Raw genomic sequence first — 15,269 nt, 5'->3', positions numbered from 1 at the left:
TCTTGCTGTGCCCCTGCCCTGGAGAGATGACTGAGATGCTGGCTCTGTGACTCCTCTTTTGGAGAGTTCAGAAGTTAAATGTCTCTTCAAAGATTCTCACCTCAAAATAGGCTAGGACTTAGCATTTTCTGCTAAGTTCAGGAGGCTAGGAAGTGTGTGGGGAAAAAGATACAAAAGTGGGGAGACGTCTGATGTCTGGGATCTGAATTAGCGCCAACTGAGCTTGTGAAAAATGGCTTTAGAGAAGGTTACCGAGCTCCTGCTGCTCTGCTGACCTTTTGTTGACATTATTTCTGCAGGTGATCACGGCTGCTTTATCGATATTGCTGTTTGATACCATCCTGACCAGGGGCACCGTGGGATGGTAAGTCTTTTTTGCAAAGAGAGAAGAAGCAAATTAGTTGTTTGGATTTCCTTGGGATACTGATATCTGCTCTCAAAAGTTGAAGAAAGGTTGTGCGTTTGGGGTATATATTTTAGGGACATATGAATATACATTCAGAAGAATGCATATATCATGAATGTTTTCACAAACTGAATATCCCATACCTACTACAGGCAGCACCCAGAGCAGGAAACAGAGCCTCACCAGGACACCTTTCAGCCACTCACCCACACAGCAGTAGCCACTACTGGTGAACCATCAATTATATGTGCATGTAACTGTAGCTATAACTGTAACTATGTTTGTGTTTTTCCCCTTTGATACTTCAGTTCATTTTCTCGTAAGCCAGCTCCACATCCCTCCTTGTTTAGAATGCCCTCAGCCATTTGCTCAAATACAGCACTGCCTCTCCCTCCTATATTTGAGCAGAGACCTGAAGGAAATTGGGTGGGTGAGCCCTGGGGACTTCAAGGAGAAGAGCAAGTGCAAAGGCCCTGAGGTGGGCATATGTTTGGGCTGCTCAGGGAGCAGTGTGGCCGGAGCAGGTTGATAGGGGAGACTAATAGGAGGTGACGCTGGAGAGAGAGTTGGTGGCTGGCCCTGCGGGGTCTTAAAGGCCATTGTGAGGGTGCGGCTTTATCCTGAGTGAAGAAGGGAAGTGAGCAGAGGATTTTGAGCAAAGCATTCCTCGATCTGCTGTGTGGAAGATAGGATTTTGCCCCTGAACTCCCCATACAGATTCCGCCCATCGGCGAGCTGACCACGTTCAGACTTCCACCTGCTCCGGCTTGCTAATATTCCAGCCGACTGATGTGATCATCACCAGGGGTTGTGGTCATCATCTTCAGGGAAGGCGAAGGCAAGGTGGGGAGAGACGGTGAGTTTAAACTGTTTGGAGTTCCCGTTGTGGCGCAGTGGTTAACGAGTCCCACTAGGAACCATGAGGTTTTGGGTTTAATCCCTGCCTTTGTTCGGTGGGTTAGGGATCCGGCATTGCCATGAGCTGTGGTGTAGGTCGAAGATGCAGCTCAGCTCCCGCCTTGCTGTGGCTCTGGCCTAGGCCAGTGGCTACAGCTCTGATTAGATCCCTAGCCTGGGAACCTCCATATGCCGCGGGAGTGGCCCTAGAAAAGGCAAAAAGACAAATAATAATAATTATAATAATAATAATAAACTGTTAAGGCTGCTGTCGCTCCCCTTATCAGTGGGTACACTTTGTTTGAGGGTACATACTTAGGTATTTTAGGATTATATCGTAGTGCATGCTATTGGTGAGACATTCAGGACAGGACAGAAACGCATGGAGTGAAAAGTTAAGGTTGGCTCTCCTTTGTTTCCACTCTCTCCACTTGCCATAAGTCATACCAGTGTGGTTCAATGTTGAGAACAGTAGACTCTTGGTCTGGGTTGGCCTTGCCGAGTGAGGTGGGCTCCATCGTCTGCAGAGGGAAACCACACCGAGTGGTGCTTGTCGAGCAAGATGAGCCTCTCAGCCACGCGAGAAGGGGTTAGTCCTTGCCAAGTCTTCACCTGGCCTGCAGGCTGCTGGCCTGGTGACACACAGTGTCCCTCCCCTGTGACCACGGCTCCTACTGCCTGGCCTAAGTCACTCACGCAGCACATGATGGAGACTAGTTCATAGTTGCTGTTGCTACGTACTGGTCTCCTAACCTCTGTTTTCAAAACAAAGGCGTTCCCATTGTGGCTCAGTGGGTTAAGAACCTGACCGGTGTCTGTGAAGATGCAGGTTCGAGCCCTGGCCTTGATCAGTGGATTAAAGATCTGGCATTGCTGTGGCTGTGGGGTAGGCTGGCAGCTTCAGTTCTGATTTGACCCTTAGCTCAGGAACTTCCATATGCTGCAGGTGTGGCCATAAAAAGGAAAAATAAATTAATTAATTAAAACCAAGCCTAGGGCCACTTAAAGATAATGCTTACTTCCATGCCAGTTTGGATATATTGTTTGGCAGGCCTTCCCTGCCAGCCCCCTGCCCCCGGAATGGCACTCCAGAATTGAAACACAGACAAGTTTTGGAATAGGTTTTTATAGGTTGTTACCAGCATCATGGTAAGAAAAGCATGTTATTGCCCATCTTTGCTCAAATAAGGCATAGTTGTAGAAAATCAGTATTTTTTCCTCATGCTTGGGATGAGGGTAATCCTAAGGGTTGACTCCCCCCAACCCCAATTTTTGCCTTTGTTTGCACATGAGACCTGCAGAATTGTCACCTGTTTGCTCAAAAACTGCAGTGCTGTGTTGGTGGGGGCCGGCCCTGGTGCCCATGTGGCCAGGCTCCCCTCTCCCAGAATAGTCCCCCGGTGCTGTCATAGCCACACACACACACGCACACACACACACACACACACACACACACACACACACACAAAGGTGTAATTTTTAACATCAATCAGTATGAGGTTCTTGCAGGATAAACGAGAGGATAGGACAGGCTCTGGGCAGTACCATGCTGAAGAAGTCCAAGAGGTGACTTTGGGCCGGAAGGGCTTTGTTCAACATATATTTCCTGGGTCCTAATATGTGCCAGGAAAATCTCTTGGATACAAGTGAAAAGTCGTTGCTCCTAGAATGTCTATTGTTGGCTCATTTCCTTGCTAGAGGGGCAGGTCCAAATCTAAACCATCCAGACTGACAGAAATGAATCTTTTTGCTTGAAGGGTTCAGTGAATGCGATTTTCAGCCTCTCTCAGGAGCACCTAATGAGGGCATTTCTTGCTCCAAGAAGAAAAATGGAAGAAAAAGAAAAATTGAGAAATACTCCTACACTCTCCTCTTTTCTTTCCTCCTCCCAGTTCCTCTGTTTCATCCAACCATTTATTGAGCAGCTACTATATTTCAAACATATTCATATTAGTATTATCGCATTGACTTTCACAACAACCCTCCAAGTTAGCCCCATTTTAAAGAGGAGGAAGCGAAATTCAGAGACATTTAATTGATGGTCCCAAGATTTTAGAGCTACTTGGTAACTGGCCCAGGATTCATACACAGGTCTGTGTGTATCCAAGATCCCATAAACTCCACACACTGCCTTAGAAATGTATGAGGAAACGCTGAGGACCTACCATCAGTGTAGATAATGTGTGAGTAGAATGTGTCATAGGGAGATGAAGACAAATTGGCCACATGTTTCTCTTCCCACTAGTCTGATCTTTTATAAAGAGAATCCAGTTGATTCAGCAGCAGTAGAAGGATCCTTACCGGGGATACTGCCATAGCTCTTTCTTGTTCAGGGGCTGACAGTGAGCTAAGAATGTCCAGTGGAACATTTTTAGGGAAAAGATCTCATTGCCGCAGGTTTCTAATAGTGTAAGCTATAATTCTATGAGTCAACTAAAAATATTTGAGTGACTGCTGTATGCAAAGCATAGGGAAGTCATTAAGAAGCATAAGACATTATCCAGGGCCTCAAGGAGTTTTCAGAACGAGAAATCATAATTTGTTCGATAGGATAGTAACTGTTTGCACAATGGAGGTGAAGATGAGGGGAGAGAGAGGCTGGGGTGAGCAGGAGGCCCTGGGAATTGGCTTGAAACTAGACCTTATGCAGAAGGGAGAGGCTTAGCTAGGCTGTGGGTGGAAGAGGATTTGGTCCCTCCGGCCCCAGGAAGGCAGGGAAGGATGGAGGAGCGGGAGATGCTAATGGTGAGACTTAATGATTTGGAACTGGAGCTGGGGATATGGGCAGGTGCTAGTTCTCCCCCCTCCTTCTTCCATTGCACCTGTCCTTCTGGGAAGGCAGGGCACAAATGGTGGGCAGGCTGACCTTCCAAACCCAACCATCAAGATATTTTGGTGCAGCCTTGAGACTCTCCCCAAATGTCTGTATCTTACCTTCATAGTGATCATCTCAATTATTTTTTTTATTTTTATTTTTTGCTTTTTAGTGGCACACTTGTGGCACATGGAAGTTCCCAGGCTAGGGGTCAAATTGGAGCTACAGCTGCCGGCCCACACCACAGCCACAGCAATGCCAGATCAGAGCCACGTCTGTGACCTACGCCATAACTCATGGCAATGCTGGATCCTTAATCCACTGAGCGAGACCAGGGATTGAACCTGTATCCTCATGGATACTAGTTGGGTTCACTTCTGTGGAGCCACAATGGGAATGCCTCGTTTTTTTGTTTGTTTGTTTGTTTGTTTTTTTTAATGGCTGCTCCGTTGGCATATGGAAGTTCCTGGGCCAGGGATTGAGTCCAAGCCGTAGTTGTGGCAATACCAGATCCTTTAACCCACTGCACTGGGCCAGAGATCAAACTGGCACCTCTGTAGCGACCCAACCCACTGCAGTCAGATTCCACTGTGCCATGGCAGGAACTCCTCAACTCAGTTCTTGACAGTATTTTTCTTTCTTACAAATAAACCTCATCAATAAGGTTGAAATTGTACATAATTTAGAGGAAACTAAAAACAAACAAAGAAGCAAACCCCAGGTGTTGACCTGAGTGTAGAAATAGGCATGAGATGCTCTCCAGCATGGAGGATGTGACTGGTCTGAAGGTCACAGCAGCTGTCCGTGCGAGGCTGTGTCTCCAGGCTGTGCCACATCCTGTGAACTTCATGGTATGCCCTGAACAAGATGGAAAGAAGGGCTGCGTGTACCCAAATCAAGGAAACAGCATGTGTGATTATTGCAAAAGGGACCTTGACTTTGGAATTTCCTGATTTTTGAGAACTTTTGAGTTTAAGGGTGGTGTGTTTTCAGCCTCAAAGAATTTTCCAACCGCAAAGTGAACCACCCGAAGAGGAGTGTCGGACTGTGTTTCAGATTTCCTGTCTTTTGCACAGAGCTGGTCTGCATTGTCCACATGCTGGGTGTGCTCAAGCTACAACTGGAGAACCAGCTCTCAGATCCTGGGCAGGGATCCGTGGCTGGTCTCTGTCCAGAGGGGGCTGAAACTGATCAGAAGTCACAAAAGGCAGGGCTGCAGGCCTGTTCTGTTTGGACCTACTGTGTTTGCCTGTAGTGTTATTGTTTCTTCTTTTTTGATTTTCAAATTTCAAATTAGTCAACATTGAGAACTCAGGTGATTTCCCCTTAAAAGTCCAGATTTCCAGATTCTTTGAAAATATGGGAGTTCCCATTGTGGCTCAGTGGATTAAGAACCTGACTAATCCACTGAAGATGTGGGTTTGATCCCTGGCCTTGCTCAGTGGGTTCAGGATATGGCATTGCCACAAGCTGCAGCTTAGGTCACAGATGTGGCTTGGATCTGGCATGGCCTGGCTGTGGTATAGGCTGGCTGCTAACAGCCCTGGTTCGACTGCTAGCCTGGGAACTTCCAGATGCTGCAGGTGCGGCTCTATAATGGAAAAAAGAAAAAATATGAAACAGCTATTAAGCTGGGCCTGCACTTCCACATGGCAGAAGCTGCTGGGGTGGAAAAGGCTGCCCCTTCACGTGGGCATGGCTCGAGTCAGCACGGCTGCTGCCACTGCAGGCTGGCTGAGGCTGGGGGACCCTGTGTCAGCCAACGTCCTTGCCTCCCTTTGCTTGTGTGTTCATTCACTGTACAAGAAATGCTTGCTGAGCTCTGAGGCAACAGGCACAGTCCAAGACCCCAGCAAGGTCACCATCTAGGAGGGCACAAGTCATTGTCCACCTTCTTGGATGGGCAATAGCTTAGATGCGCAAAATAGCTCATCATCTAAAGTAGGGTTTTCACCTTCAGCACTGTTGATGTTTGGGGTCTGATAATTCTCTGTGGTGAGGGGCTGTCCTGTGCCTGGTAGGATTTTAAGCAGCAAACCTGAGCCTCACCTCACTAGATGCCTGTAGCCTCCTCTCAGTTGTAACAACCCAAAATGTCTCCAGACATGGTCCAGGCTCCCTTTGGGGGCAGAATCACCCCAGTTGGGAATTTACGGATCTAAAGGTTTGTGATGGTTAGTGGAGAAAATGCCATTTGAAATTTCATCAAGCTCTTAAGGAACTGGCTTATCTCCTCATTAGAGATTTGGATCAGCTCCAAGGTCAAATCCTCAGCAGCCCCTCCTACCCGTTCTGTGTACCAGCCATCAGCATGTACCACAGGGCATGACAGGTGCACTCTCCCCACCTACCTGCCTCTGGAGCTCCCCAGGAAGGGGCTGTTTCATTCACCTTCATGTCACTGCCTGGCACTAAATGCTTGCTGAATCAACAGGTGCCAGCCTTCTAAATCCTGTACCTGAGAAAAGTGATAAACCTAAGCCCCCAACATTGGTCAACTTGTAAAGCCTTTAATTAAATGCAACTGCTCTTGTCCAGCTAATTCTCTTGTTTTTAATGATCAAAGCCCAGGATTTGAATATCTGTTGCACGTCCAGTAATTTCAGTATCCAGATTAATAGTTATTCATTTTTTAATCAATTAAGGTGTATATCCAGATGAATTACCTCTATTCCAAAATTTCAGCAAAGAGGATTCAACACATGGAAAACAAACAAACAAAAATCCTAAACTGTGGGCAGTGTTCCGGTTGAGAAGAATTGGTTGTGAGGGCTTCCTCTTTGAATCCTCTTTAGAAGAGGAGAGTCACTCTTCTCTGTGGGATAGTTGAGGTACAAGGAGAGACAGGAATAACCAAAACATGACCTCTTTGTTTGTAGGATTTCGAGATCAGCTTCTCGCCTTTGTCCATCATTCACTGAGCCTGCCCTTGATCCTGGGGTACACGCATGAGCATCACTTGCGTTTGATCCTAGCCCAAGCCTCACTAACACTGAGAGCCTTTAGAAAATGATCTTAAATCATCTCTGAATAAAGGTGTCTCTGCCTTTAACTTTTAGAGGACTGCTCAGACACTGCCCAAGTCTTTTTGTGGAAAGAGTGAATATAGGGGTGAGGAAAGAACTTCCGCCCAACACACCCTGAAATGCATTTACAACCACCTCGTCTTATCAGTTTTCCATTTGAATTAAAAATGGGAAACCTCCTCTTTGAAATGCTGAGAAGGACCTTCTCAATAACTATGCTCATTACCTTTCAGCACAGAGTAATTGATCAGATTTTGAAGTGTCACTCAAGTCCCCAAGGGAATGGTACATTAGTTTTGGTGAGGAAAAGAGAGAAAAACAAAAATAGTTTGGAATCTAGATGGGACAAGAGGGAGCAGGTATAAGAATTCCATCACTCACTGAGCAAATATTTATTGGGTGTTGAGTTAAGTGCTAGGCCGGGAAAAGGATACAGTTTCTGCCGTCCATCTGGTGGGTTCCATAGGAATTCATTGAGTCATCACAATAATAAATTGAGATGGGGCCTTTGGCTCTTGTTGAGAGAAAAGAGCAGGAGAGGTGCTGAAAATAACCCCCTGGAAGAGAAGCGAGCGATGACTATTTCTGGCTGGCTCCACTCTGCAATCTGATGTTTATGTCTTAGTTACGTGAAGTTTGTTCATTTCAGGAATGATGGGGATTACAAGATTTGCAAACAGTTCAGGAAAGCTCTGCCTTAAACAGTTGTAATGCTATTAAGATTCCTGCACCCCATGTCAGTGTCTCCCGCTGTTTAGAAAACAGCATCAAAGCTCACCTCCCTGACTCTCTTAAGAGTAAACGGAACCAGGTTTGTTTTCATGTCAGCATTCCCTAAGCCGCTTGGTGTTTCATTAAATCACTAAGCCAAAGGGATGAAAATGCAAGGTTATTATGGCTCAGCATTGTTCTAAGGCTGTGGGAGTGAGGGTGGCAAAGAGCCAGTTTATACCTTGTTCTTCTCCCTGGCTGATTAAGGAGGATTAATGGAGTGACCAAGCCCTCGGCTACACTGCAGAACTAAAACTCTTCCAAAGCCAACGTTTTGTACAGATCTTGTATCAGGTCACGATGACTGCGCTTGCCAGGGGTTTAAGAAGATGGTGTGTGCATTCCTTAAGGGATGTGCAAGGAAACAGCAGATTGGCTTAGAAGGGAAAGCTGGGTCTTCAGGGGGAGCCTGTGAACGAAACGAATGGCTTCCTCTTCCCAGTTCCCTCTTCATCCAAAGAGAAGAGGCCGTAGGACCCGCCAGCATCTGTGTCCCTGAGCTAGACCGGGGATAAGCACAGAAGGGTCATGTTTCATAATGTGGTCTTTTGGAACTTGGACCCCAGTGCCTCCCAGAAACAGTCCTATAAAATGATGATTATAACCCTAGGAAAGTCCTCAGAAATGTATTTGGTTCCTAACGTCAGCATGAACCTCAGTTACATTCTTATGAGTTCCGTGTGGGTTAGAATCCAGCGGCTTATTGCCACTGTTTCTTTTTCTTTTTGAGGCTGCACCCGCAGCATATGGAAGTTCCCAGGCTAGTGGTCGAATTGGAGCTGCAGCTGCCAGCATACGCCACAGCCACAGCAACGAGGGGTCGGAGCTATATCTGTGACCTACGCCGCAGCTTGGGGCAATGCCAGATCCTTAACACACTGAGCAAGGCCAGGGATCGAACTTGCATCCTCATGGACACTCTGTCGAGTTCTTAACCTGCTGAGTCACGACAGGAACTCCAGTTACTACTGATAATTCTCCTGTAGGAAAGAGGAATGTATGTTCCAGCTTGGAGCTTAAGTTATCAGGCAGATGTCTCCCTCGTACCCCTCTCCTCTCCTCCCTGGTTTTTAGCAGGCTGGTGGGGGCGGAGGGGGGGTGTCATCCTTCCTGCCCACATCCCAGTGTCTGGCTGCTTGACTAGTGCCTCTCTCTGCCTCCACCCAGGAAGAGGCCTGACATCATCTGAGAGAGGAGATGGTGGGGTTCAGGGCATTTTTCCACTCTCCGGGGTTGACAGGTGGTGATGGGGGGCGGGCGTGGACTTGTTCTCTGTGGCTCTGAAAAGCAGAACGTGGTCTCATTGGTGAGGTTATAGGAAGCTGCTGTGGGGTCAGTATGAGGCAGGACTTCCTGTTGCAGGAGGAACCACGTGCCAGGGACCCGCCACGAATAAGATGCCCGCAGCGGCTTGCCCACATCCCACAGCTACAGCTAGCTTTGCAGAGCAGGATGTGTGCTTCACAGGAAGTTTTCAAGCAGAGCTGGGAAAGCCAGCCAGCTGCGAGGGCCGCCGAGGAAGGGATCGCTGCCCTGGGCCAGTAGTGGATGAGGAAAGGATAGTATTTTATTGCTTGTCCATTATAGGCCACACACAGGGGTCAGTTGCTTCAAGTACGTCCTTTAAGCCTCACAGAGACTGTGAGATGAGACTGTCTCCCCAGGGACAGCTGAGGAAAGCAACACGCCCAGTTCTGCCTAGCTAAAAACACCGAAGTGCAATTTGAACTCTGCTTATTGTTTTTCTTTTTTTCTTTTTTTTTTCCCCAATTTTCTAAACTTCAAAAAAAAAATTTTTTTTTTTTGCCTTTTTTTTAGGGCCATACCTGCAGCATATGGAGGTTCCCAGGCTAGGGGTCGAATCAGAGCTACAGCTCTTAGCCTATGCCACAGCCACAGCAGTGCCAGATCCAAGCTATGTCTGAGACCTATACCACAGCTCATGGAATGCTGGATCCTTAACCCACTGATCGAGGCCAGGGATTGAACCCACAACCTCATGGTTCCTAGTTGCATTCGTTTCTGGTGTGCCACAATGGGAACTCCAAATTTTTTTTTTATTATTATAGTTGATTTACAGTGTTCTGTCAATTTCTGCTGTACAGCAAAGTGACCCAGTTATACATATATATACATTATTTTTCCTCACATTATCCTCCATCATGTTCCATCACAAGTGATTGCGTATTGTTTTTCTGTTCTCACATGTAGTCAGTTCGCTCCCATACTGGAAGCAGTCCACGGTACAAGTTATCTTTATGTCTGAGTCACCCACAGAGGTGACATTTTTCTCTGGGAATAGGATATGCACAGCCAATGTGTGTTTCATACATTTGGTACCTCCAGATATATGTTAGAAATATGGAGGCGCCATAGCCTAAAAATGTGTATCGTGTGTGGGTGTATTGGAGCAGTGGGCTCCTGGGTGCATAAATGGGAGAGAAAAGGAAGAAGAAGGTGGAATTGAGAGGGCTGTTGGCATCTTTAAATGAAAGCATTTCATCATTGGGGACCTGCAGCACAATCCCTTGCTCATGGCCCAGACCAGGCCTTAAAAATGCCTTTTTTTTTTTTTTTTTGTCTTTTTGCTATTTCTTGGGCCGCTCCCGCGGCATATGGAGGTTCCCAGGCTAGGGGTTGAATCGGAGCTGTGGCCGCCAGCCTACGCCAGAGCCACAGCAACGCAGGATCCGAGCCGCGTCTGCAACCTACACCACAGCTCACGGCAACGCCGGATCGTTAACCCACTGAGCAAGGGCAGGGACCAAACCCACAACCTCATGGTTCCTAGTCGGATTCGTTAACCACTGCGCCACGACGGGAACTCCCTAAAAATGCTTTTGAGGAGTTTCTGTCATGGCTCAGTGGAAGCAAATCTGACTAGCATCCATGAGGATGCAGGTTCAATCCCTGACCTCGCTCAGTGGGGTAAGGATGCGAATGTTGCCGTGAGCTGTGGTGTAAGTCGCAGATGTGGCTTGGATCTGGCATTGCTGCGGCTTTGGCGTAGGCTGAGAGCTGTAGCTCTGATTCGACCCCTAGCCTGGGAACCTCCATATGTCGTGGGTGTGGCCCTAAAAAAAAAAAAGACCCTAAAAAAGTTTTTGATAAGAATGACACTAATTCAGACAGACACTAGGTTGTGTACTGAGAAGTTTAAAATAGCAAATGTGCGGACCTTTGGATATGCTACATTTCAGGCATGTCAAAACATCCACCTCTTCGTTTTCTCAGTCTTCCGTTCTCCTGCTATTTTTTTCATTTTTCAAATCACTGACCATATTTCTTATGGCTCTGGTGGGAAATTCACTCCCCATTTATATTTTGTCTTTAAATGTTCTGTTGGTCTAAATAAAAGGATTCAGAGATCTCCAGCTTACTAATTTTAAGATTATGGAGACCTGCCTGATTTTAAATCTGTCACCCCTCTATAGCAAAAAGCACCAGGTAGCTCTGTGGGAAGCCTTCCTATATTTCTGCCAGAGAGCATTACCTGAGGGGCAGTCACCGTCACCTGGTCAGGATGGTTGGGACACGTTACCTTCTTCCCAGAGGGGAGGAATCACAACCCACCTTGCAGCCCACTGCCCTCCCCCTACAGAGCTGAAGTTTGCAGGGGACGACTGGGTGGTCCCTGGGCCTGATCTCCAGATGGGGCAGGGTATGTGTGTGTGGCAAGCAGCTCAGTGGCAAGGATGATGGGCATCGCTGGCCCTTGTGGTAAGTGGATGCCAGGCAACTCAGTGCATCCATGGAGGCTCCAGGAAGGGAGAAAGCTGACCCCTTGCTGTTTCTTGCAGCCTCCTGCTGGGTGGACTTGGAGAGGCCTTGCTGGTGTTTTCAGAGCAGAGAGGCTCCTGAACACGGAAGAGGACTCCTCGGCTGCAGCTGGAGGACACAGCCCTGGGCTTCGGAGTGCCCCATCGGGGCAGTAGAAAGAAGAAAAGCAAGGACGGTGAGGCCCTGCTGCTCACTGCGTCAAGAACTCTTTCTGGGCGTCTCTGGGCTACTGCAGAGACTGGACTGTGTTGAGAGGCTCCCCCAGTCCTGCTGCCCTTGCTGCTCCCAGTTGTGCAGAAACAGATGCAGGCTTTCGCCCGCCTGGGGATGGCCCCACCCACCCCGATTACTGGCCAGGCCTTCGCCCAACAAGCTACCTGGTAGTGAGCCCAAAGGTATTGTGTTGCATTTTGGGTTTTGGTTTGGGACTTTATGTCCTTGGAGACTCCTCTGGGGCCGTCCTTTTCTTGCTGTCATGCTGGCTTGGCTAGAACCCCCACACTCACCCCCTTAGGGGTACAGAGAGAATTCCTCAAGGGGGCTTCCACTGGGGGGTAGCGGGGGTGGGGGTAAATGGGCGTAAATGGGAGTTCTGGGCCAAGTAAGATGTTGGCATGGACTGTTTCTCCTGAGTGAGTGCTGGAGCCGTTTTGTGGTTGTGTGTTGGGTCGGATTGTGCACACCCTTTTTTGCCTACCATGAGGTTGACTTGGTACTCATGATTGCCAGAGGGAATAGGATTAGTAAGTTCTGATGAATGAAACAGACACAAATATGTAAACATACACATATGTACAGTCATAATCCACTCAATCCCCTGCTGTCTCAGAGGAGGTTTCAAATCATGGAACACTGAAATATGTTTTTTCAGGCCAGATTAAAAATTGGATCAAAACTCTACACTTCGCCTTGATGGGAGTCAAGAGAAATGAATTGGCACGAAATGGTCATTTGTTCTGAACCCGCAGTGGAGGTTTAAGAAAAGAATGTTTAGCTCCAAATGGCCCTGCTTATAATAAGTTTTCTGAATACCTTACTACTCTGCAGGTGTCGGTTTTGGTCATTTTGAGACGTAGAAGGTAATGAGGTCCAAGGAGTCTTGTGCAGGGAGGCCCCAGGCCCCACCATGTTGGACACCCGTATGGGTGATGAAGGACCTTCTCCAGCATCTGGGGAACAAGGCTTGTCCATTCTCAGCCCTCTGAAGACGAAGGTCAGCTCAGTCAGGCCATTCTTCCTGCAGGTTTTCTCAAGTTGTTGAAAAAAGAAGCAGAAAATGAATGGATCCGTATATTTGGACTTTGAGTATCTTAAATTCATTTCCTTGTCTTTTCCTGGTCTCTCCTTGTCATTTAAGGTAAAAATGTTCAGAATGACCTTTCTACATGTCACTTTGCTTTTTTCCCTAGTCTGAGATGTCTCACGTTCTCCTGAGGATCAAACAGAAAATCTGGGTTTAAAATTTTCCTTGTTCTTTTGTTCCCACAAAACCCTGTCTGTACAACTGAGACCAGTTCTCTGTTTACGGAAAGTGGCATCTGTTCAAATGTCATGTTATGTATCTTTTCCGAACATCATTGAGCAACTGGAGGTTCCTAAGACTGGAAAGAGCCATGCGCCATTAACAAGCCCCATCCCCTGTTCCCGCAGGACTGACCTCTAAACTTTTGCTGTAAAGTTGTAGACCTTTTTTTTTAGGGGCCACACCTGTAGCATATGCAGGTTCCCAGGCGAGGGGGCGATTCTGAGCTGCAGCTGCCGACCTACATCTGAGCTGTCTGTGACCTACACGTCAGATCCTTAACCTACTGAACAAGGCCAGGGATCAAACCTGCATCCTCATGGATACTGGTCGGGTTTTTAACCCACTGAGCCACACCGAGAACTCCTAGACTTATTTTTTTAAAGAGTCTCTAGCAAGAATTTTTTGTTTGTGTTTGTGTGGGTTTTAAAAACTGTGCCCCAGAATCCCATTGTTTTAAAAATCTCAGATCATTTCTTAATTTGACACCAGCAGGAGGCAGAGGATAAGGTGTTTCTTCAGTATCTCCTCCTGTTTCCTTCAGCTTCCACTTCTCCTTGGGCTTTTTTTCCTTCAGGCTTTAACCACCCCCTCTTATGCCCATATTCACATGCTCAGCCCTGAATGCAGAAGGTGCCCAGAGGTCTGTAAATCAAGGCGCTGATCCAGATGGCTGCAGTCTCTTTAGCTCTTGTTTTCTATGGCTCTCTGGGCCCCCAGCCCCCGGGAGGGGCATCCCTGGGTAACCCCAGCACTCCCTTTTTACCTGAAAAGATGTATTTGGTCATGTCCTGTCTGGGTCATGTGCTTGCTGGCCACAGGTCAAGGCCAGGGTGTTTCGTTTTTAAAATTTGTCCAAATAAAGAATATGCTTTGGAGTTCCCATCGTGGCACAGTGGTTAACGAATCTGACTAGGAACCGTGAGGATGCAGGTTCGATCCCTGGCCTTGCTTGGTGGGTTAAGGATCCGGCGTTGCCATGAGCTGTGGTGTAGGTCACAGATTCGGCCTGGATCCTGTGTTGCTGTGGCTCTGGTGTAGGCCGGCTGCATGGCTGCGATTAGACCCCTAGCCTGGGAACCTCCGTATGCCGCTGGTGCGGCCCTAGAAAAGGCAAAAAGTAAAAAAAAAAAAAAAAAAAAAAGAATATGCTTTCTGTCAAGAGAGGCAAGGTTCTGTGTGATTGTGTATCATTACTAATATGCTATGGATATGAGGGAAAAATAAAGCATTTATTTTCTTGGTAATTTGCCTTTCTTTCTCTTCAGCGTTGGTATTGCAGGACTCCCTCGGGGAGGGAGTTCTTGCATCTTAAACACAGGCCCAGACTTCTACCAGCAACCAAGCCACTTAGCCTGCAGAGGGAGGGCCACCCAACTCCTCCTTCTAGACCTGCCCTGTCCCGTAGGGTGGCCACCAGCCCTACGGGGCTGTTGAGTATTGAGAGGGCGCCCCCCTCCCCACGCCTTGCTCCACTGTGGCGTTTATACCCCTTGCTGTTCCTGTCTCTCGCTGTTGAATCTGGGCTAGCTCTGTGACGTGTTTGCTGCCAGGAGGAGGTGATAGGAGCACTGCTACGTGACTTCTAAGGCCGGGTTGAAAGCAGTCTTGCTGCCTCTGCCTCGATCTGGAATAGCCTCTGGGAATCCGGAGCTGCCCTGAGGCAGCCGTGCTGGAGAGACCAGGTATAGGAGCCTGAAGAGAGTCCCTGCTGCACCCAGCCTTCCAGGCCCTGCCCCCATCCCCCCAGGCCACCAGACCTGTGAAGGGAGATGTCCTAGACCCTTCAGGATCAGTCCATCTGCCAGCTGAGTGCCATCAAGTGATCACAGTCAACGCCACGTGCTGTAGAAGCATCAGAGCCTTCGTGAATTCCTGACCTCAAAACCGTAAGATACAGCAGAATTATTTGAAGCCATTACGTTTTGGGAAAACTGGTTTGGGCCTGGCATAGGCACACTCTGGTCTATGGAATGACTGGCCAACGGGGACCTGCTGTACAGCACAGAGACCTGTACCAAAGATTCAGTGCTAATCTATATGGGAAAGAAT

General features: G+C 47.8%; 1 protein-coding gene across 17 annotated transcripts in view; it reads left to right on the top strand.

The window, feature by feature from the left end:
* The window catches only part of TMEM241 (transmembrane protein 241), a 102,259-nt gene that overhangs the window by 82,315 nt on the left and 4,675 nt on the right, over positions 1-15,269 (top strand). For 4 of the 17 annotated variants that reach the window (XR_014807770.1, XR_014807760.1, XR_014807763.1 and 1 more), the window contains 3 exons: positions 300-364; positions 11,716-13,486; positions 14,151-14,464. Coding sequence is in view for 2 of the 17 variants with exons in the window: in XM_021097749.2 (XP_020953408.1) it covers positions 300-364; positions 11,716-11,776 (126 nt within the window). In the remaining 15 variants the exon portion in view is untranslated. Of the gene's footprint in view, positions 1-299; positions 365-1,123; positions 1,263-11,715; positions 14,465-15,269 lie in introns of those variants that run through there. The other 13 variants (XR_014807762.1, XM_021097749.2, XM_021097745.2 and 10 more) reach the window with 7 other exon arrangements.

Source organism: Sus scrofa, chromosome 6 (assembly GCF_054392235.1).
Source record: "Sus scrofa isolate SSC_HxYL_T2T_F1_AM1 chromosome 6, Sscrofa_HxYL_maternal_Yorkshire_Landrace_v2.0, whole genome shotgun sequence".
In the NCBI taxonomy this organism is placed as follows: domain Eukaryota; kingdom Metazoa; phylum Chordata; class Mammalia; order Artiodactyla; family Suidae; genus Sus; species Sus scrofa.
This window is presented reverse-complemented; position numbering and strand designations above follow the sequence as displayed.